At 34.1% G+C, this 24,814-nt stretch overlaps 3 protein-coding genes across 3 annotated transcripts; 2 read left to right on the plus strand and 1 right to left on the minus strand.

Annotated features, from left to right (window-relative positions):
* The first annotated feature begins 328 nt into the window (after positions 1 to 328).
* Positions 329 to 622, plus strand: LOC111776243 (protein RADIALIS-like 1). The gene has a single exon (XM_023655640.1). The coding sequence runs from the start codon at positions 377 to 379 to the stop codon at positions 611 to 613; it is 237 nt and encodes a 78-aa protein (XP_023511408.1). The 5' UTR covers positions 329 to 376; the 3' UTR covers positions 614 to 622.
* Positions 623 to 7,362: 6,740 nt separating this feature from the next.
* Positions 7,363 to 13,479, plus strand: LOC111776416 (3-ketoacyl-CoA synthase 17-like). Its single transcript, XM_023655852.1, has 3 exons — positions 7,363 to 7,609; positions 11,119 to 11,969; positions 12,949 to 13,479. Exons 1-3 carry the CDS (start codon positions 7,363 to 7,365, stop codon positions 13,477 to 13,479), a joined length of 1,629 nt encoding a protein of 542 aa, XP_023511620.1.
* Positions 13,480 to 15,664: 2,185 nt separating this feature from the next.
* On the minus strand, positions 15,665 to 16,804 carry LOC111811964 (protein RADIALIS-like 3). The gene is made up of 2 exons (XM_023699048.1): positions 16,497 to 16,804; positions 15,665 to 15,832 (listed from the first exon to the last, which is right to left on the minus strand). Exons 1-2 carry the CDS (start codon positions 16,757 to 16,759, stop codon positions 15,805 to 15,807), a joined length of 291 nt encoding a protein of 96 aa, XP_023554816.1. The 5' UTR covers positions 16,760 to 16,804; the 3' UTR covers positions 15,665 to 15,804.
* Positions 16,805 to 24,814: the final 8,010 nt, after the last annotated feature.

The raw sequence follows: 24,814 nt of genomic DNA on the forward strand, positions 1-24,814 counted from the left end.
CAAATTGAATAAAATATATATTTCATTTCAATTTTTAAAATTTATAGATCAATATCTAGTTGTAGTAGTCTTGAGCGGTACAATGGTATCAGAACGAAACAAGAGGCGGTGTGTCTACAAAATTTTCGTTTCTTAGAAAGAAGGAGAAACAAAAACTCTACAAGAGATTCCAATTCTCTCACCATCTCCAATTGTTGTGTGTCTTTTGTTCTAACAACATTTTGTGGTTTCTAAGGACACAAATCATTAAAATTCCTTTTGTAATGTCAAAAGATACCCTCAGCCTTTCCAGCATATACATAAAGAGTACCCACAGCCTTGTGTTTGGTACCCATCATAAGAGTTTAGAGGCCTCTTTGATTCTAACCCCTTAATTATGGCTTCAATGTCTGCTCATGGGTCAGCTGGTTCATGGACTGCAAAGCAAAACAAAGCCTTTGAGAAGGCTTTGGCTGTGTATGATCAAGACACACCTGAGCGATGGCTCAATGTTGCTAAGGCCATTGGTGGGAAAACCGAAGAGGAAGTGAAGAGGCACTACCAACTTCTTTTGAAGGATGTTAAGCAAATTGAGTCCGGTGAAGTTCCTTTCCCATATGGAAGGTCCAGATGATTGAGAAGAGGTAATATGTATAGATTTTATTCAAAATTTAACGCGAGTTTGAAACGTTTGAAATGTCATTACGAACACGATGATGTTTCCTTTGAATTTCACTCTTTTTCGATTCTCGATCACTAAAACATTTTAGGATTTCTAAGATTAAGATACTAGCCCTATGTAGTTTAGCGGGATCGAGAGTAAAAACCCAAGTGAGATGACAATTAATGGAGAATAATCGTGAGGATAATTCTCACTTGTTTATAGTCGAAGTTCTTTAATTGAGATGAAAAAAATGTGAGATCCCACCTTGGTTGGAGGGGAAACGAATCATTCCTTATAAGAGTGTAGAAATTTATTTCCAGTAGACGAGTTTTAAAATTATGAGGGTGATGGTGATACGCAACGAGCTAAAATGGACAATATTTGTTAGCGGTGGGCTTGAGCTGTTACAAATGGTATCTGAGCCAGTCACAGGAAGAGCGTTTTTAAAGAGATTTTCTTCGGTGTTCTTGGGAAGAGAGAGCTCGAGACTTGTTTAAACATTCATCAAGTTTGATTTTTAACAAAATATTTCTCTTTTTCCTATGTTTTTCTTAGGATGGAGAAACATGAAGTTGGATAGAGGCAGCTCGTGGAGTGCTTGAAGAACAAAAGAAGAACGAACAATTTTGCTTGCTTTTTTGTGCCTTCGTAATTCTAATTGTACTTTTTCAATGGAATAAAAGGTTATTGCTTGCTCTTTTTTTCGAGGCACTTTCATATCTTTTTCAAGTCTTATTTTAAGTATTTTTAAAATGTAGGAAAGAAATTTGAAAATAAACTAAAGCAATCTCATGGACCAAATACAAATATAATTTATTTAAGTAAAAATTTAATTAGGGATGTTCATATGACCCGATAAACTCATGTGACCCGATAAACTGATTAACTCAGACTATCCAATCCAAACAATAAAAATTGGGTTGAATTAGAATTTTTTTCGGTTTAAGTTGTGTTTAATTTTTAGAAAACTGAAAATTTGGTTCGGATTGCAGGTTGACAATTTTTAAGACGAGTCAACCCGATCAACTTGAAAAATAGGGTTACAACTCAACCCTATCTTACTTTCAAAAAGATTTAAGAATATTTAACAAATGATGTTATTAGTGATGGGTAATGAGTTATAAATAAATATTTGATATTTGAATTTGATGACATTTTAGTTATTAATGTAAGATATATTGTGGATAAATAATTTTTTTAAAAAAACAATCCGACGACCTATCCCAACCCAATCCGAAAATAGAGAGTTGAGTTTGGTTGTGTCGTGAACTCTATTCGGGTTACTCGAGTCACCAATCCAGCCAACAAAAAATTTCGAGTTGATCTAAAAGATTTTTCCAATCCAATTCACGCCAACCTATGTACACCCCCAAATTCGGTAACATTCTCATACAAAATACCAAAGACAAACATCGTTTATTTCGATGAAAATCTGATAATATTCTCATTCATAACTAATATGATCATCTTTTAATCCAAAATATCTTATTTTCAAGCATCTTATTCGTATGCGTATTAAACTAAACCCGAGCTCGTTAGTGAAAAAGTGAGATTCAAAGTTCTATCTTAAAATTTTGTTCTCATGGCCAAACCATAAGCAATGTTGACCATCCAATTCTTTCATTAGTTTGATATCCATCAAGCTAAGCTACGTGAGAATGAGATCAATTCTGAGGATAGAAGGATTAAGAAAGCTAAAATTTAAGATACATGAACTACAAAAATAAACTACAAAAACCCAAAATTTAAGATACAAGAATATAACACTCGAGTAAAGGACAAATACATGAATGAATTGAGACTACATCCTAATGAGATCAATTCTGAAGATAGGACTAAGAAATGCTTAAAGAAGATGAAAGTTACTCTTTATACCAATAAGGTGCACCTTCTTTTTCGGTGGCTCAATCATAGGAACTCGATGGATAAGCTGCTCGAAGGACTCGTGTTGGTCTACGGGGATAGTCTTCACTCTTAAGAGCGAGAAGTAGGAACTTGACCATGTTGCAGGTGATGCAAGGAAATGTCTGTGTGAGATCCCAAGTGGTTTGAGAGGGAAATAAAACATTCTTTAGGGTACATATAAAAACCTCTCGCTAGTAGACGTGTTTTAATACCATGAAACTGACGTCGATACATGTCTAGACCATCAGGTGCCAAAAAGATTGAATAATCGACTTTTGAGATAGTAACTAATACGTTATTCACTAAATTATACTTGGATTTACAAGCTTAAACTAATCTTACTCCTACTACATAATACTCGAAACTTTGATCTACTTTGATCTTTAATATATAACGACATTTTTGGACCCATGAATGTCAATATTATCATTCATAAAACTCTACAAATATGGACAAAAAAGATTCATTGGGGTGGCATCTTTTTGTTCCCTTTTCCTTTATTTTTTTCTCTCTTAAGATTCTTCTCTCTACTTCAATGGTCTAATACATCCCAGCAACGCCGCAATGATAGGCTTATAATCAGCTAAGAATGCCTCATTCAATATCACAAAAGCATTATTCACGTTAGAAACCACTAACCTCCACAATGGTATGATATTGTTAATTTTGAGCATAAGTTCTCATGGCTTTATTTTAGACTTCTCCAAAAGGCTTCATACCAATGGAGACGTATTCCTTACTTATAAATCTATGATTAGTCCCTAAATTAGCCGATGTAGGACTCTTCTTATAAAGGTGTGGAAACTTCTCTAGTAGATGTGTTATAAAATTGTGAGACTGACGACAATTTGTAATGGGCCAAAACGGACAATATTTGCTAGCAGTAAACTTGAGCTGTTACAAATGATATTAGAGCCAAATACTGGGCGGTATGTCAACGGGGACGCTGGTCCCCAAGGGGGTAGATTGTGAGATCCCACCTCGGTTGAAGAAGAGAATAAAATAGTTCTTATAAGTGTGTGGAAATCTATCTCTAATAGATATGTTTTAAAATCGTGAGGCTGACGACGATATGTAACGAATCAAAGCAGACAATATATGCTAGAATATGGTTTAAACTTGATAGAGAAATGAAGGTCAATGATAAGCATTCCTTTTCCAAGTTGAAGTAAATGTTCGAGGACCGCACTAGCAAGGAATAGTCTTGAATATTATGTCACCTTCAAATGGGAGGTGGAATAGGGAATCACGAGGAATCTAAGCATTGTTTGGAGCATGTGTTACCTTAGAGTTTGATAATCATGATTTTCGTCTTTTAATGTTTAAAATTTTGTTTAGATTTCAATATCGTTCTTACCCGAAAAAAATCAGTACGTGAAAGTAGTGTTTATAAGTTTTATTTCTAAAAACTAAATGATTAACAACATCGTCCCAAATAATCGACCTCCTTCGAAAGAGATTCTTAGAAAAAGTTATGTTTCATGTAATTTTCAGCTCATCATCACTAGAGATACCCTTCACCATCACATGTGGTCACCTTCCTTTTACTTTAGACATTTTGTGCAATTCAAACAAATGAAAAATGTTTTTAGAAAGAGAAAATAAAATTGATTAGGAATGAGATCAAAGTCCCAAAATTGACTAGATGAGGAGAAGATTCCCTAATATATCGGAAAAGAAAGGTTGACTAAGGACTCAATATTTGAATGAGAGCGATACCGAAGATAGGAGGACTAAGGTCACTACTTATACGAATAAGGTGCACCTTCTTTTTTGGTGGCTCTATCATAGAAACTCGGTCTGCAACATGGTCATGTTACCTACTTCTAGCTTCTTAAGAGTGAAAATCATCCCCACAGTCCAACACGAGTCTTTCTAGCATGCTTTGGCCTCGCTACCATGCATCCCAAGAAAATTCATAGGAGGTCACCCAATATAAAATTGTTCCAAGTAAAGTATGCTTAACCGTGAAGTCTCTATGATTGAATCACCGAGAAGAAAGACGCACCTTATTGGTATAATAGTAACTTTCAATTATTTAAAATTTTTCTTAATCATCATATTCTTAGGACCGCTTTTATTCAGATATGATCGTTGTTCATTCATGTACCATTTTTTTACTCGGGTGTCACAGTTGGAGTCATCAGGTGCCAAATATTGATCCGAATCCTGGGCATAGGGTCATTACAACAATCTTCACAAACCAACACAGGTCTTTTTAAGATGTTTTGTCTTTACTCATATGCTTCTTATTAAAATCCTTAGAGGTCACCCAACATAAAATTAGTTCAAGCAAAACACGATTAATTTTGGTGTTCCTGTAATCGAGCAACGAGAAAAGAATGTGCACTTTGTTGGTATAGGTAGTAACTTCCAACTATGTTAAGCCTTTCTTAGTCATTCTATACTCAAGATCGCTCTCACTTAGACATGATATCGGTTTATTCATATACTATTTCCTTACTCGAGTGTCACAAATAAATTTTGAATATAGATTCTATTCAAGCTAATAAACAAGACTCAAGTGTGACAATGTATTGCCCATAGACTTGGGGGCTGCCCTAGAGCAAGTTGCAACGTAAAGCCATGGCAGGACAACCCTAGCTTTTGTGATCCTTATGCCTTTGTTTCCCTAGCTTTGTCTTCCATATATTCCAAGAGATATTTTTCATGTAGCCTATTGCTCTCATGTTGAGTCATATATAATAAAAAGTTCATATTATATATTGTAAATCTACTAGAGGAACACCTTATTTTGTCAAAATTCTTGATATTTTAGCTCATCAACTTAAATTAGACAAAAATTGATGAATCCCCACTTGAATAAAATCAATTGTAAGGACAAAAATTGACCAGCTAGGAAGTTTGGGAATGATATTCGTATTAATATTTATGATAAGACAAAACATTTTAGTTGGTTCGAGAAAAGTTAATGATGTTCAAATTTTTGTTTGAAATATATTGTGGGAATGTTGGTGATCTAAAAATAAAAATTTTAAAACAAGAGATTCATTTTTTTTTTTTAAATATAAAATTATGAATTTCAAATTCTAGATACACGAGGAGTACTGGAATGAACCGTGACCGAATCCAAATGAGAGCCATCCCGAAGATAGGATGACTAAGAAATATTTTTAAAAAAAAATCAAAGTCACTCCCTATACTTACAAGGTGCACCTTCCTTTTCGGTGACTCAATCATATGAACTCTATAGCTAAGCATAATTTACTTGGAGTAATTATATGTTGGACGATCTCTTGAAAATTTTCTTAGGATGCATGTAAGTGAGGACAAATCATGTTGGAAGGAGTCGTGTTAGTTTGCGGGGATAGCCTTCATTTTTAGAAGCGAGAAGTAAGTAATATGATCATGTTGCACGAGAATGCAGGAGCCATCAGAAAAAAGATTATTTAAGACCTCGTTTGATAACTATATTGATTTTAATTTTTTTTAAAAAAATTATATCACGCTCCTTACAATTTTCGAGTAAGCTTTCGATCTTAATTAAAAATCATTTAAATTTTTAGTCAAATTCTAAAAACAAAATTTATTTCTTCCTTTTTGTTTTCAAAATTTGGACTTAGATTCCTTCAAGCAAAGGTGTTCCAAGTTGTATGAAATAGTTGCCAAATATAACTTTATTTTCTTGTGTTCTATTTTTCCAAAAACGCATTCTTCAATCATATGATGGACCCATAATAATAAAGTGATAGATGTGTGGTATTCCAACTATTCCATCCTTGATTTATTTGTTCTTTTTAGTATTTTTTCATTATATAGAAATCCACCGATATTTACAATTATATGATGTTATTCACTTTGAGCGAGAGATTTTGTTTTTGATTTTCATAAGAAGATTTCATATCAATAAAGATAATGTCATCTTAATAAGACTTCAAACAAAACACTTATTGTCTCCTTAAATGCTCGTCAATCAGCTCACCTATTATCTAGGCTCGTCTACTCTATATTTGCTGGCTACTTAGAATGCACACAAATGTGGCTATGTCAAGAGCATAACTCTGATAAAAATCATTAAGAATCACGACTTTTGACATAAACCCTTATTGTAACACTCGAGTAAGGAAGAGATACATGAATGAACCAAGACCATATCTGAATGGGAAGGAACTTGAGAATAGGATAGGTAAGAAGGACTTCAAAAAATTAAAAGTCACTACTTAAACCAACTAGGTGCACTTTTCTTTTCAAGTGGCTCAATCATGAGAACTTGATGGTCAAGCATGCTTTACTTAGAGTAATTCTATGTTAAGCGACCTCCTACTAATTTTCCTGTGATGCATGTGTGTAAGGACAAAGCATGCTGAAAGGACTCATGTTGGTTTGTGGGAATAGTCTTCACTCATAAAAAGTAAAAAGTAGGTACCGTGACTATGTCGCAGTGGATAGAGAGGAATGTTGGAGCCATCAGGTGACGAATAAAAATTTTGAATCCTAAACGTGAGTAGTTACATTTATAGTTTATGGTTTCTCAATCAAAAAGATAAAAAAAAAGTGTTTGAAAATCGCTACCATATGACCGACAATTCTATATCATTTAATGTACGAGAAAGAAACGATAAAAAGAAAAAATACTATAAATTGCATCCCGTTACCAGGTGAACATAAATTTTAAAATCTACATTCAATCGATATTATGAAATAGTTACGTCATGGTCACTTTATCGAATAATTTTTTCCTATCAACCCTCTTGTTTCGTGCTTATAAAGAGCTTCCATTGCCCACTCTTTGCCACACATCCTTCGTTCTAACCCATTTGCCCTAATTTTCTTGTTGAACTTAGCATTTACCAATGGCTTCAATGTCTTCCCATGGATCAGCTGATACATGGACTGTAAAGCAAAACAAGGCCTTTGAGCAGGCATTGGCAGTTTATGATCAAGACACACCTGACCAATGGCTGAATGTTGCGAAGGCTGTTCCGGGAAAAACTGCCGAGGAGGTCGAAAGCCATTATGCACTTCTTGTCGAGGATGTTAAGTTCATTGAGTCGGGTCAAGTTCCCTTTCCCTATCGAACCTCTGGAGGAGGTACTCAAGGTAATATAAGTTTTTGGATTGATTAGTGATTTCACGTGATATTAGAATATGAAATTTTATGTTTAAATTTTCGAGATATCATTTTCTCGAGGTGACTTAAGCAACCCGAATAGAATTTCCAACTCAAACTTCTAGGTTGGGTTAAATTTTCGGGTTGTTCTTTTATTACAAAAGGTATTTTTTTAAAAAAAAAAAATCCTACTTATCCACGATGCTTGTTATATTAATAACTAAGATCTCAAAGTTTAAATATCGAATATTTAGAAATTACATCACATCACTAACATCAGTTACAAATGTTAAATATTCCAAACCATTTTTGTGAGATCCCAACATCGATTGGGGAGGAGAACGAAGCCTTCCTTATAAAAGTATGGAAACCTCTCGACGCGTTTTAAAAACTTTGAGGGCAAGCCCGAAAAAGAAAGCTCAAAGAGAATAATATCTGCTAGCGGTGAACTTGCGATGGTCTTGGATGTTATACTTTTAAAAGCGGGGTAGGATTGGGTTGAGTTGGATTGTAACCCTTTATTGAGTTGGTCGAGTTGATATAGACAAAAAAAATATCAACCCGAAAACCAAACCAAATTTTGTAGTTTTTTAATTATGCATGTTGGATTTTTANTTTTTTTTTTTTTTTTTTTTTTTTTTTTTTTTTTTTTTTTTTTGGTCTAATATGATACCTAATATTATTCATTGGCGTCAAGCTCTATGTTAATTGTTATCAACCATCGATTTTGGGAGGAAAAGATCAAAAGGATTATCCCTTCCTTTCTCGTGAGAATATTGAATATTTATGTCCTTTTATAATGAAATTTATAAGCAATATGGTGAACTTTGTACCTTCTAAGCAATGAAAGCTTATGAGTTGATACCGAATGTTTCTTAGTTCTGACACAAAGGAAGGGTACGGATACATGAATGAACCAAAACCATATTTAAATAAGAACGATTCTAAAAATAAGATAAGTATGAAAAATTTAAAAGAACAGAAAGTTACAATCTATACCAACAAGCACTGGGACTGAGACACGGCCCAAACTCCTACGGGAGGAAGCCGTGGAGAATTTTCTACAATGGACGGAAGTTTGATGGAGTAATGTAGCGTGGAGGTTGAAGATTTACAGGTTGTGAACTTCTTTTCTCGAAGAAAAAGTAATGACGGTATCTAGAAAATAAGCATAGGCTAACTCTATGCCAATAACCGCGGTCAAACGGAAGCGTATGCCACTAAACATCACTTTCACCTATTAATTTCTGTGTTTTAATGTCAACATTTTAATGAATTTTGGATGATATTTGATGATATTAGAGGGTCTCTTTTCTTTTATGTTGATTTTTGGTAATGTGAGCGTGTGCTAGCCCATAGTCAAGCTTAGCGTACGAATCTGAGCTCACTTAGTGAATTCATACGCACACGTGAATTGTGTGTAGAGAAGTACTCTTCATCAAATCCTAATCATAAAAGAAAATAAAATAAAACCTAAGAAATAGTTAGGAAAATTAAGTCTCACCCGTCATGAATTATGTTATATGTGGTTATATTTTTCGATCCCAACAGTACTATCACTTAGTGAATATTTTTATAATATTCCTTTTATGTCTATCATGTTTTTAGATGAACACAATGGTCTCATATACGAAGCTAACACCAGCTTAGGAGACCAACAAATAAAGTCATGCTCGATAGTTTTCCACATTTATGTCATAGTTCCAATCTGATCGTGAAAGAAAAAGTAAATCGCTATACTTTACTAATCTAATAGATCATATTAAAACGTTCGAGCTAATTAAAATACACAACATCAAAAAGTTGGTACGAGTTATTGTTGGTATTGTTCATTGATGTGATTCTATACACGATTATCGAGGCAAGTCGGTGTTAAATGGGAGAAAATGAGTTTATTAGGTTTAGAAAGTTGTAATAGTTTGTTAGGTTCATATCAGTCGATTAAAGCACTAGGTCTCTACTCTACCTTAAGTAGAATTGAAATACGTAGAAAAAAAAAAGTACATAGATTTTTGAAAATAAATTATAATTTCATATTAACCCGAACTAGGCTTACTCGAACATTCACAATTATCTAAGAATTAACATGCACGAACACCTAAAAAAGTAACGTTTTTATTATGTTAGGTCAATATATCAATCCACCAAAACTCAAGTTTTGTAACTATTTTTTCTTGTGTTTTAAAAAAAAGTTAAAAATAAGACGTGTTTGTGTTAGAAGAAAATACCAGATTACGAAAATCCTGAATCAATTTTTTGAAACCCTAATATTTTATTCTAAAAAACGTTATCCAATGTTCTTGTTTCTTAAAAATGAAAAACGAAAAATGAAAAACAAAAGACGAAATGGTTATCAGATAGCAATAAGGGTCGAAGATAAATCGAGCAAACTTCGCAAAACAATTGCTTCATTTCATGGCATCTCTTTATGAACTATTTTAAATGAATGTTTTCGCACAAAAAGGGCACATCATTCATATAGTAACAACTCTATTTTCAGTAATAAAATTAGGGTCATGACACCAAACTTGGCTTTCTTTGCTCGAAATCTATCTTTCTAAACCTAAAAAACTCACTCTCCCGTATGTACATTGGTGAACAAGAGTTCGTACTAATTTTTTTTATGAGATTCAGTACGATTCACTTATCTATTAATTTCAATCCTAATAGATTAATAAAAAGAAAAATAGCATAATAAATCCAATAACAACTCAAGCTCACGGCTAGTAGATATTGTCCACTCTTACTCATTACGTATCGTCGTCAGCATCACAATTTTTAAAATATATCTGTTAGGGAGAGATTTCTACACCCTTATAGAGAATGCTTCGTTCCTCTCTCAAATTGACGTGAATCTCACATTATGAGTTGAGTTAGGTCGAATTTGGACATATTTTATCGTAAATTTTTCTACTCAAATAACGCTTATTTTAATAATTAAGAACCCCAACCATTAATCTTTTTTAACTTTGATTAGTTTAAGTTGTTTAAGTTATTTTTTAAAAATTTTGTTTTTAGTAAAAGTAAAACATACACTTACTTCTTTTCAAATGCCTAATTAAAATTTACAAGTTAAAAATAATTTTTAAGAGTTCTAGAAGAATAAATAATAATAATAAACGCTTCTACTATTACGTAAATATAATCCACTTTGGCTGATTACGTATGTGTAACGATCCAAGTCCACTGTTAGTAAATATAATCTACTTTGGCTCATTACACATCTCCATCAGCTTCACGGTTTAAACGTGTCTGCTAGGGAGAGGTTTTTACACTCTTATAAAAAAATGATTCGTTCCCCTCGACAACCGATGTGGAATCTCAGAATATGAATCAATCCAATAAAATTCTCATCTATTTGAACTCAACCCAATTCAAATAAGTTCATGAATTGACCCAAACAGTAACAATTAATTTAGGTCGATTAGGTTAAAACTCATCGAGCTTTTATGAACATCTTTATATATATGTACATTTTCTCTCTTACTCAAATTCATAGAATTTTGTTTGATCCCTCTAATGCCCATTATCATTCTTAAGCCTTCCCATATGAACTCATATGATTTTCAACAGTTATGGCTCCACCACCTCAATCTCCTTATCCTATTTGCCATTTTGGGATACACAATCTTCAAAATGACCCGTCGCAGGCAGGTCTACCTCCTCGACTTCTCCTGCTACAACCACCATCTCCCGCACTCTTCAACCCTCACACTCGACAAATATATAAACACCTGCAAGCTCTACGGTGCCTATAACGACACATCCATCGAGTTCATGGACAAAATTCTTAAGCGATCAGGCATTGGCGACGACACGACGGTGCCTACAACTATGACGAGCCTTCGACCCGATTTATCCCTAGCAGCATCGAGAAAAGAAGCCGAGGATATGATATTCGATGCCTTGGATAATTTATTTGCTAATAATGTCGATGTCGAACCTGTGGACATCGATCTTCTTGTCGTCAACGGCGGAACTTTTAGCCCGCCACCTTCACTTTCAGCCATGGTTATGAATAAATACAAGATGAGGAACAATGTTAGAAGCTTTAATTTAAGTGGCATGGGGTGTAGTTCTGGATTGATAGCCATTGATCTAGCCAATAATATGCTTCAAGTATATAAAAACAGCTACGCCATTGTTGTTACCACGGAGAACATCACCAATAATTTCTACCCTGGAAATAAGAAGCAAATGTTGGTACCCGTTTGCTTGTTTCGACAGAATTGCACCGCGATTCTTCTCTCGAACCGAAGCTCCGACCGGTGGCGGGCGAAGTATAAGCTTGCCCATTTGGTGAGGACGCACATCGGGGACGATGACCTAGCATTCAGATGCGTATATCAGGTAAGAATGAAATTTCAATCGACATAAGGTTAGAGTAAAAGAAAGATTATGTGAGATCTCACGTCAGTTAGAGAGGGGAATGAAGTACCCTTTATAAGGGTGTGGAAACCTCTCCCTAACAGATGCTTTTTATAAGGGTGTCGAAAGGGATGTTAGTTTATTTAATCTTGTATTAACCGTAATTAATCTTATTTACTGTTTGTATTTCAATGTATGTCAGTTAAGGGTAGTTAGTAGGGTGGTTACTAGCGGTTAAAGGTGGTTACTAGCAGTTAAGGGTGGTTACTAGCGGTTATGGGTGGTTACTAGCGGTTAAGGGTGGTTACTAGCGGTTAAGGTGGCTATTCTGTCTATATATATGTATTCTGTAACCAATTGAACCAAAAAGTTGGTTTATTGCCTCTCTTAGTTGTATGAGTGTTTTCTAACAAGGGATACCCAAAAAGGACAATATCTGGTAGCCCTGAACTTCGGTTGTTACAAATGATATCAGAGCTAGACACCAGACGATGTGCTAGCGAGGAAGCTGAGCCCCGAAGGAGTGGACATGAGGCGGTGTGCCAGCAAGGATGCTGGCCTTGAAATGTGATGGATTGGGGGATCCCACATCAATTAGAGAAGAGAACAAGTGCCTGCGAAGATGCTAGGCTCCGAAGGGGAGTGGATTGTGAGATCCCACTTCCTTGTTAGGAAGGAAAACGTAGCACCTTTTATAAGAGTATGGAAATCTTTTACTAGCAGACGCGTTTTAAAAACCTTGAGGGAAAGACCATATAAGGGTGTGGAAACCCCGTTTTAAAAACCTTGAGGGAAAACACAAATAGGACAATATCTGCTAACGGTGAGCTTTGACCCTTACAGATCATGAGTATATAAATAAGGAATATTATCATATAAGGCCTTTTCGAAAAAACTAAAAACATAGATCGAATATTCAATGCGATTGAAACCTTATTGAACATTATAACTTTGGTATTAGGAGGAAGACGATGATGGAATCACTGGCATTGCGTTATCGAAAGATGTCGTGGTCATGGCAGGAGGCGCTCTAAGAAGAAACATCACTACTCTCGGTCCTCTCGTTCTTCCATTACGAGAGCTACTTCGGTTTTCCGTCATGTTCGTTGCTAAGAAGCTCTTCAACCCTAATATGAAGGGTTATGTTCCTAATTTCAAGTTGGCATTCGAGCATTTTTGCATCCATGCCGGAGGGAAGACCGTGATCAACGAAATCCAAAAGAAGCTTCGACTTTCGGCCGACGACGTCGAGGCTTCAAGAATGACACTACATAGGTTCGGCAACGCTTCTTCGAGCTCAATATGGTATGAATTGGCATACAAAGAGTGCAAAGGCAAGGTTTTGAAGGGAGATCGAGTTTGGCAAATTGCATTTGGGAGTGGTTTCAAATGCAATAGTGGTGTGTGGGTGGCTCTCATGGATGTCAAGCCATGTCCAAACAATCTTTGGGAAGGTTGCATTTCTAAGTACCCAATACACTTGGATCTTTAGGGTTTATCTTATAGCCCTTTCTACTAAGAGAGGAGATTAAATAAAGGGTTTAATTATCAACTTTGTTTGTGTTTGTGTAGTGGAAATTTCTTGCCTCATATGTAAGGGTTAAGCTTTTATATAGTGTTGAATGATAAAAGAGTATCTTCTCTTTTAAATGGGGATTCTAGTTGGTTAAGTTATAGTTAACAAGACATGCAATGTAACGGCCCAAGTCCACCGCTAGTAGATATTGTCTGCTTCGGCAATCCACCCCCTTGGAGGTCCAGCGTTCTGACTGGTACACCACCTAATGTTTGGCTCTTATACCATTTGTAATAGCCCAAGTACATCGCAAGTATGTTGTCTATTTCAGCAAGTTACAAATTGCCATCAGCCTCACGGTTTAAAATCTCACTTTCTAAAGAGAGGTTTCCACACCTTTGTAAGGAATATTTTATTACCCTTTCCAACCGATGTAGGATCTCACATGCAAAGACAAACGAAAAAACATTGGAAACAACATCTAGGAATTTGATTTCAAGAATTGAATCTACTTGGAGGAGACACCTTTAAAATTCATGAACGATGTCTTCTCTTTAAATGTAACGACTTGATTTTTCGAATTAATACCATGAATCAGTTTTGAAGAAATTTACTCAATAAAGCTAGAAAATTATTAGTAAAGTTGAAATTGGCTCGAAAAATAGAAAATCGATCAAATTGAAGTGGATTGGATAGGTGAATAGGTCGAAGTTGAACTAGTTCTTCAATCTCATGCCCAAAGAACTCGTGCATGCCCACCTATGTATTTTTCATTTATGCTCTTCGAGATCTAACATTCAATTTTTTCTTCGATAACTCTATATTCCTTCACCAAACTTGTAGAACTCATGAAGATGAATTACTGGGACAAGAATCACCTAAAACCATCAACTATACATGAAGAATTTAAATAAGGAAATTTTCAACTTTTAACCCAAAAAAAAAAAAAACTTACCAAATTCCACGAGGATCAGCAGATCGTGACTCGCGGTGATTAGTACATGTAAAAAAATGTTAAATAAGTCATAGATTTATTAGATATAAAATTGAAAGCCGAGAAAAAATGAAGCCCGTTCGTGCAAAAATTCCTTTCACCCACAAAGAAAAAAAAAATGACCAAAAGCCATCTCTTTTTTAACTTAACGTAAGAACAAAAGGAGTAGAATAAAGCACACTAGGAATAATTGTACTAGATGCCCTCAAAGTTAAGCTATCTCAAGGTCCAACAATATTTTTTTTAGTCATTTTCCTTTCTAGTTCTATTTGGTTTTTGAATTCATGGGTTTAATATTTGATTAATCGGAAGATATACTTACACGGTAATGTTTCATGCCCAAAATTTGAAATCCATATTCAATACCAGTGTGCGACATGGTCATGTTACCCACGGGTCCCTTCACTTATATTGTAATAGCCCAATTCCACCGCTAGTAAATATTATCTGCTTTGGCCCGTTACGTATAGTCATCAGTCTCACTGTTGTTAAATCACATTTTTAAGAGAGATGTTTCCACACCCTTATAAGAAATGTTTTGTTTCCCTCTTCGATCCATGTGGGATCTCACAATCGACCCACTTAGAGGCCCAACATCATCGCTAGAACACTTTTTTGGTGTCTTGCATTGATACCATTTATAGCAACCTAAGTCCACCGCCCACCGCTAGTAGATATTGTCCACTTTGGCCCGTTCTGCATCACCATCAACCTCACGATTTTTAAGAAGCGTCTGGTAAGGAGAGGTTTCTACACTCTTATAAGAAATGTTTCATCCACATCTCCAACCAATATGCGATCTCACTCAAAAGAAAATTACTCCGAACAAAACACGTTTAATTTTAGAGTTATTATGATTGAGCCACTCTAAAGAAAGTTGCACTTTATTAGTATAGGTAATAACTTTCAATAATTATCTTATCCTCAAGACTACTCTCATTTGAATGTAGTCTATGTTCATTGATGTTACTTTACTCGGGTGTCACAGAGATATTATAAATCCTTTTTAGAAGAGAATTTTTCTCGACATTATACGAACTGCATCATCTTATTAATTTAAGAAATATTAGTTTGAACTTAATATGATTTAGGTTCTATTTCTTAGAATTTATTTGATTAAAATGTTTCCAAAGTTGCCTTTAAATTCTTAAATAAAAAATGATAACATGATAAAATGATAAAATTGTACACTTTTATTTGAGAGAATATTGGATTAAAAGATAAAGTTGTAGATTTAAATATGTATGAATCCATCTTGTAGTGAGCCATTTGTTCTTGATGAGAGATTGAAAGACGGCAGTGGCAGTTCATTGCAGCTTAAGATACTTCAGCAGCCTACCAATAGAGCAAATGCAAAGTGAAACATTTTCGGTTATCCTTAAACTTTCAAAAGTTTCAACATGATCCTTAAACTTCGAAAAAAAAATTTAAAATATCATTAAAGTTGTGTGGACGAAAACTTTAGTACCATTTTCAAAGATACTCGTAAACTTTTAAAAGAGTTCTCCTTTTTATTTAAAGTTCATTTTGGCCTGTTATATATAGTCTTCAGCCTCACAGTTTTAAAACGTCCACTTTCTTTCATAGCTTTACTTTAGACTTCTACAAAAGGTCTTGTAACAATGGAGACAGTATTATTTGATTATAAACTCATGATCATAAATTAAGACGTGGGACTTTCATCGTTCAACAAAACTAACCGATATTTTTTTTTTCTTTTGAAAATTTAAAGGTTTTCTTTAGTTTCATCTAATGAAACGACAATTAATACCTACTTAAAACTAGATTAGACGATAGGTCACAAACTAGCCAATAAATTACAATAAATTCAACCAAGTCTCACAAATATCCACCAACCATATAAAAAATTAACCTAATCACAAAATTAACCACATAAAAATGTACCCAAAATTGGTAATAATAAATAAAAAATAAATAAAAAACAAGACAAAAATTAAAATAAAGAAGAAAAAAAAAATCTTTGAACAACTTCACTAACCTCAACTCTTCATCTCCATTGTGGGCGCCTCTGTAATTTGGAATAGGAACACGGCCCGACTCGATCCGCCGGAGATCTTCCAAGAGAATCTCGTAATGTCTTTTAACTTCGTCGGCCGACTTCCCGCCGACTGCCATGGCGATATTGTGCCATCGCTCAGGCGTCTCTTTATCGTACAAAGCCAACGCCTTCTCAAACAGCTTGTTTTGCTTGGCCGTCCATGTCGCCTCGGGACGTTGTTGTTTTAAAGAGCTCGAAGCCATTGGCGAAGAAAAGAAGAAAAATTTGGAGATGGGGTTTTGGTTGTTTTGGTTGAGATCCAATGGAGAAATGAGAGTGATTTATATGTGTATATTTGAAGCAAGTTGGAAGAATCTATGTGTCGGCGAAAGGATGAGTGTGACTGGTTTCGCTTTAAGCCACAAGTGTGGAGGTGTTTGAAGATATAAAGTGAAGAATCAACGTTAAAGATGAAAAGGGTGTTTGATTTTTCTTCTTAAAATTAATGGGGTTTGGTTCGATAAGAGTTTCCGAGAAATTATTCGAGTTAGAAGAATTGAGTGAATGATTTTGAACTAATTCACGTGAGTTCAGTTATGAGCTATGAGCTGGTATCGTTAGTCAAGGATCTCGTAATAGAAAATAAAGATACCTTGCAATTTTTATAAGATACATGGGTTACGGGTTATTGCAATGTCCTATATCGAAGATTTGGGTTAGAATACGAAATCGAGATTTGGCACATCATGGCCCTGACATTCCCCTACATCCCATACAACATGGTCATGTTACTTATCTCTCAGTTTTAAAATGGAAGACGGGTTATGGGTTACGGGTTACTGTAATGTCTCATGTCCAAGATTTGGGTCAGAATACGAAATTGGGATTTAGCACATCATGACCCCGACATTCCCCTGCATCCCATACAATATGGTCATGTTACTTACCTCTCCGTTTTATAAGTGAAGACTATCTTCACAGACCGACACGAATTATTTCAGTATGTTTTTGTTCTCACTTGTTTCCTGAAAAAATAATCAAACAAGGCGTGTTTTGTGTGATTGTAAATATAGTCAATTTTGTCAATTTAAACCTTAATCTTTTAATTTTATCAAATTGTATCTGTATGGCGAGATGAACACGAGCATAACTCAATGATAATTGACATATATTACTTTCGTTGAGTTTGGTATTAGAAGGTTTATACCCAAGTAAATATTACATCCAATAATTTTCATATTATGATTTTTTAGGGACAAAACAAACAAGATTACCTCTCACATGCCTATCTCTATTGTGATGTATAAGCAATGTCTCTATTCTAGAAGGTAGTTCGCAAGTTGTTTTCTTGATTTTTATATGCAAAGCATTTCAATGGAGTGGAATGACGTTTTCATTCCATTTACGAGAAATTATTCAATGAGGCTATCACAATACCTAACGTATTTAACTAATATGACGACCTTATTGAATAATCTATCACCAACAGTAGAATTCCGTGTTACTACGAAAAAATTAGGTTTTCTTATCGTTGTTTCTCTTGAGGCTACTAAAATAGCGTCGGGGGAATATAACCCTGTCATCGGCCCCATTTATCTAATGGGAAAAAGATGTTCTCCACTCACTCTCTTATTACCCGTTTAAACGGGAAATCTCCTCCCCGATTAAGACGAGTAAAATGGACATCTCTATCGAAAAAGAGTTTCCGGACGAAGTTTTTTTGTCAAGAGAACTATTATCGACACTTTTGGGCGTCGAGAAAAACCTATATTCTTGTAGTATAAGAAGAGGATAGTTTTTGAAATCGAAACCAATCATTCCTTATTTTCTCTAAGGGTCGTTGTTACATCAACAAAACACCTCCAAATTTAAAGTTATTTTTCCTTAAAAAAGTTGATCGTTTATGACCCTACATGAAGATTTCAAATAGAAATTGATTAATGAGCGATAAGAACTAGTCAATACCTAGCACATGGTTCACTTTTTTGAATAACCTCATGCATTATTATCAAACAAACAACATATTGCGGACTCAAATTCCTTCGATAATACTTCGTATGGTTAGGTGACTTCGATCAGGTTAAGACACATGTCTTCAACTAAAAACATGTTATAGGCTCGAGTCTTTCACCTCCACATAAAATCTTCTTTTATTTTGTTCGAGTTCTATTTTTTAAGTAGAGATTCGAAACTCTGATCTCTTGATTAATATTATGATATCGTTACCTATTTGACTTGAGCTATTTCTAAGAGTAAAAACTATCCTCACGAACAAACATCAGTCTTCTTAGCATATTTTGTCCTCGCTCACATGCTTCTTATAAGAAAATTCCTAGTAGATCGCTCAACTTAGAATTGCTGAAAGTTGCTTAACTTTCGAGCTCCTATAATTGAGCTATCGAGAAATAAAGTGCACCTTCTTTTTCGGTCGCTCAATCATAAAAACTAAACATATTTGGTGTGAAACAATTTTATGTTTAATGACCTACTAGTAATTTTTCTTAGAAACATTTGAGTAAGAAGAGTTATAATAAAAGAATTTCTGTTGATCTGTGGTGACAGACTTCACTCTTAGAAATAATTTAAGACAAATAGCCGGTAACATAATCATGTTGCACAAGATGTGAGGGAATGTCGGGGTCATTCTAAGTGAAAGAACAATATAAAAAAAAAACAAACAAACAAAAATCAATACAAAGCATCTAACAAAACGACACGAAAACAAAACAAATGTGAAAAAGAATGGTTCGATTTTGATCCTCTAGATCGAATTTAAACCAAAAATAAAAGCAAAGTGGTCCTAAAATGATTGGATAACTTTGTTTGATGTTAGTGATGTCAACATCTATGGGTAGCCATAGAAATGATCCATCAAAGTATAGTCTTAAAATGGCTATTATTTGGGGTCAGCTAGTAGATATTGTATTATTTAGGTTTTCCCTCTCGAGTTTTCCTTTAAGGCTTTAAAATGCGTCTGTTACGGAAAGGTTTCCCCATCCTTATAAAGGGTATTTCGTTCTCCTCCCCAACCAATGTGGACCTCCACCAAATCCACCTCCTTCAGGGCCCAGCGTCGTTACTGGCACACTGCCTCGTGTCTACCCCTCTTCAAGGAACAACCTCCTCACTGGCACATCGTCCGGTACCTGGCTCTGATACCATTTGTAACTACCCAAGTCCACCGCTAGCAGATATTTTCCTCTTTGGGCTTTCCCTCTCGAAAAGTTTTCACACTCTTATAAATGGTGTTTCGTTCTCCCCCAACTAAGGCGGGATATCACATTCCCCTCAGAGAAGATCATGAAAGGTTATGAATATGAATCAAAACAAATGGGACCTAATCACATCTACAAAAGGAGAAGTCCCCTAAAGTAGGGATGCTAAAAAGCATATGATACTTTGAGATGATAAAAGTGCACATGTAACAAAAGAAAGAAAAGGATATTTCTTGAGACATGATCCACAAAGTTATTTTTTTACAAAATTAAGTCGGGTTAATGCATGAAATCGAGTATTTGTCGTAATTTATTGGAGACCTGTAAGAATACTTTTATTAACGATTCTTCAAAGAAAAACTTGTTCCGTTCATTTTTTCAATTTTGAGTTTAAGGTAAAGATTACAATACTTTTAAATTAAAGATTAGGGTAGTAATTTAAAAATCGATACAGGTGTATACGGATTGGGTTAGGTTGGGTTAGATTAATCTTTTAGACCAACCTGAGAGTTAGTGATCGGAGCAATCCTAAAAGAGTTCATAACCAACCAAACTCAACCCTCTATTTTTTAGTTGAGCTCGGTTTGAGTTGGGTTGTAAACTTATTTACCCAACTAAAAAATCCAAAAAAAATTTAGATTTTTCAAAATTCAACCTAATTCAAATAAAAAATAAATAATCTAACTCAACTCAAACCGGTCGAATTATCTGGTCACATGAACATCCCTAATACACATTGCCAAAGAAGAAATTATTTCCATCGTGATCATTAAAAAAAATGATGTTATTTAAAGCTCGAGAATGGTTTAAATGGTGGGATCATAGAGAGTCCTAATCGAGCTAATTTAAGAATTCAAATGAATTCTATTTTAGTCAAGAACACATTTTTGTTTACATAAAATGATTGCATAAGAGGGAGAGATGAATGAAGGGACACCTAATGAGATAGGGATTAACACGAGTCTTTTTAACATGTTTTACATTTGCTCTCAGACATGTAAACTAATTAAATGTTTAAAAATAAATAAACAGATATTTTATAAACTAACATTTTTAAAATCTAAAATTTTAAATAAGATTCTAACCTAACCGATCCAAAAAAAAAAAATATATATGATTGGGATGAGTTATGTTCATTATTTAATACGAACGGTTTTAGTTGATAAAATTGAGAACTCGAACAATTAGATTAAGTTTAAAAAAATGTCTTAACCCAACCTAATACACGATACACGATGTTTTTCATAGCTCCCACGTCGTTTAAATAAACTAGCAATATGGCTTTACAAATATTTATGGTGATTGATTCAAATGGGTCAATCCTTCCTAGTCCACAAAAACAATTTGTTGGGCTTAAGAGTATTGGTAGCTTTAAAAAAAAAACGTATATTAGAGGTCAAACGATATTAATCGAGAAAAAATTTATATTATAGGAGTTCAAACTATGACACTCGAGTAAGGTAAGTATACATGAATGAACCAATACCACATTCGAATTAGAACGTTTTTTAAGATGGAATGACTAAGAACGGTTTAAAATAATTGAAAGTCACTATCTATACCAATAAGATGCACCTTTCTTTTCGATAAAGGTACAACACCATTTGGTAATAATTACTCGTGTGCATCAAAGTGTTCTAAGTTCTTGTTTTTGTGTTTTGTGTTTTGGTGGGTAGAACGAGGGAGTTGAACTTAGTGAGAAGGGGATATGCGCGTCCTTGGGAGAGGTCGCCCTGGTACACAAAAAGGGTTAAATGACCATTTTACCCTCTTTGAGTTGACTTTGACCAATATTTTTAAATTTTTCTTNTAGTTTTGGTTATTCATTAGACAAGAAAGGAAGAAAAGGACTTCTTTTTTTAGGGTATAGTTTGATGAAAGCTTTGAATCCAAAATAGAAATTTGTAATGAAATTCCTTCAATGTCATCACATTCTTGTCCCCAAATGAGTTTTTATTGTTTTTCACATTGTCATAATTATATATATATATATATATATATATATATATATTGAATATTTTTCTTTGTGCAATCATCTTAAAATTCTACTCTAAAATTCTCAATAAAATCTCAAAATTTAAATTTAAATGAAAAATCGAAAAATTAGTCTCTACAATAGTTGTTTTTTTCTTAAACAAAATTCTCTTTTAGTATTCTCTTTATAAATTGTAAATATATATTCCCATAGTGTCTTTTTTGTATGAAAACTATTATTTTATTTAACCAATCTCGATAAAAAATAATTTTGAACGACTAAATTTTAAAATTAATGAGAAGTATAAAAATTAAAACTTGACAATAAAAAAAAAAAATACATAGAGTAAAATAGAATGTGTATTTCAATAATATATTAAATATGTTTATCTGTATCTCGAGCATAGGTTAAAGTTCGGCCTTCAAAAACTAACCCTTAAATTCTATGGTTTCCTTATCTTTCACAAGCTTAGCTAAAATACTCCTAATGATTCCTCACAATAGAACCTTTCTTCATGAAACATTGTTTGATTTGTAAATCAATTTGGGCTCCTACATGTCCTTATTTTGAAGGGGTGCGCCAAAGGCCCTTCATGTGATCATCTCTCTTAACTAATCTTATAAAGAATTAGTGCATGTTTGTGAGATCCCACATGGATTGAGGGTGTGGAAACCTCTCCTAAGCATACGCGTTTTAAAAACCTTGAACGAAAGCTCGAAAAAAAACACCCAAAAAAAATAATATCTGATAGTGGAGGCTTAGGCCGTTACCATGTAGACAATATCTACTAATAATAGGCTTAGATCGTTCCAACTTTGATCTTTCTTTCTCTTTATCTTCTTGGATTCTAGGAGCTTTGGATTTAATGTTTTAAACCGACATGAAATGTTTTCTTAAATTTTAAATATATGTTTGGTGTTTGGTGTTTGGTGATTGGGAAAACCAAATGGATATGATTTTTTATTATCAAAGTTGGTGGGATCAATTGGAGAAATATTAGGTGGAGATTAGATGAGTTCTCTACCAAAGGAGGGCAGCTAGCTGGAATTTTGGATTGAGTTATATAGGACAACCTTAATCTAATCAAATGTGTCGTTCTTCTTCTTTTTTTCTTTATTAAGATTTGGATGTACTCGATACAAATTTGTAGTTATTACTTGCTTGCATGATCAACTTGATAGAATATTAATCTAAGTACAAACAATAATAATGTCGACCAAATGGATCATGATAAAAAGGGGTTATATGTATTGTACTAAACATTTTTGTAACGACACGAGGATTCGGATTAGAATTTGAAACCTCATGGTCTCGATATGGTCACGTTACCTATTTCTAGCTTCTAAGAGTGAAAACTATCTCTACAGACAAACACGTCTTTTCAACATGTTTTGTCTTCATTCACATGCATCTTAAGAAAAATTTTAAAAAGTCACTCAACATAGAATTGCTTCAGCAAAACATGTTTAACGATAGTTTTTATGATTGAGCCACCGAAAAGGAAGATGCACGTTATTGGTATAGGCAATGACTATCAATTCTTTTAAGTCTTTTTTAGTCATCCTATTCTCATTATATCTCTCATTGAGACGTGGTCTCAGTTCATTCATATAACCGTCATTTACTGTCATGTCATAATTTTTACTATAGAGTTAAAAATAGAAAATAGGTAAATTTCGAAAAAATTAGATTCATTTAATAATTATTTGAATTTTTCTTTTTAAGAATCGTTCTTGTTTTCTCATATTGTAATAGAATGACTTTCATTTTTTATATTTGGTTAAGAGTTCAAATGTTTCTTTAAAATTTTAAGTGGATTTCAAAAACCCTAGTTTTAGTGTTTGATATTTAGTAAAGATGATATATATATATATAACTTAACAAAGAGGAGGCACGGGTCAGGTTGCACAACACCCAACATAAAAATGCACACTCCGTGATCAACAATCATCAGTTGTCAGCTCATTGATAAAACGAGAGTTTCAAACCCGATTTCTAGTAGCTCACTCCACACACAAGCACCACTCGATAAAAAAGCAGATGAAGAAAGTTACAGGTCCAAAACTAAAATATTTAAACAATAAACTACGAACAAGACAAGCTTTTCAAAAACGAAAGACGAAAGAAAAGAAGTTGTAAAAGTTAAAGCTTTTAATATGTTTGTTTGTAAAGTGAGTTAAATTTTTAGGGTTAGAAATGAAAGAGTATGGATGGGGTAATGGGAGGGTGAGAGTGAGAGGGAGATGGGACATTGTGATTTAGTGTCTTTTGGTAGAAGGAGGCAGAGCTGCCATTTATTGTGTTTTTTGACCATCTTTTTAATAACTTTGACCTATTTTCCCTTTTGCTTTCCATTCTATATTCAACCAAATAACCCTTTGGGAACCCCAAAAGCCCTTCTCCACTCATTTAATCTCTCCCTCTATCTCAATTCTTATCCTCTTCTTCTCGTTTCTCTCGATACGAGACTTACTCTATTTCATCATTCAATTTATTGATGAAAACCGATCAAAGTCACCGCTAACAGATATTATTCTTTTTGGGTTTTCCCTTTCGGACTTATTTTCAAAACTTTTGAACTTTTCGATTACGTATCTATCGAAAAGAGGTTCCCACATTTTGGGTGTTAAGAATGATTCTCTGATATCATGTTAAGAATAAGAAACAAGAGTGGGATTGAAAGTCGAAGAAATATTGGTGGGATCGAAAGTCCGATTACCATTTTAAAATGTAACACTCCAATGCTAGCAGTATTGCCTTCTTTGGGTCGAGGGCTTTTCCTTGTCCACCGCTAGCATATATTGTCCTTTTTGGTATTTCATTTCCGGACTTTCCCTCAAGGTTTTTTAAACGCGTCTAGAGGTTTCCACACGCTTACAAAGAATGTTTCGTTCTCCTCTCCAACTAACGTGTGATCTCACCTAAAATCTCTCGAACATATTTTTAAATCTTGAATTAATTGTTGATTTAATTTGATATCCAACCACAAAGGCTTATTAAAGCTTCTATTTAAAGCTATAGTAAATGTTGGTATTGACAAATCATAATTGGAAAGTTTTTTACTTTTCAAAAACTCTATCATTGTTTTTTTTTTTTTTTTTTTTTTTTTTTTTTTTTTTTTTTTTTTT

This window comes from Cucurbita pepo, chromosome LG15, assembly GCF_002806865.2.
Source record: "Cucurbita pepo subsp. pepo cultivar mu-cu-16 chromosome LG15, ASM280686v2, whole genome shotgun sequence".
Classification (NCBI taxonomy): Eukaryota; Viridiplantae; Streptophyta; class Magnoliopsida; order Cucurbitales; family Cucurbitaceae; genus Cucurbita; species Cucurbita pepo.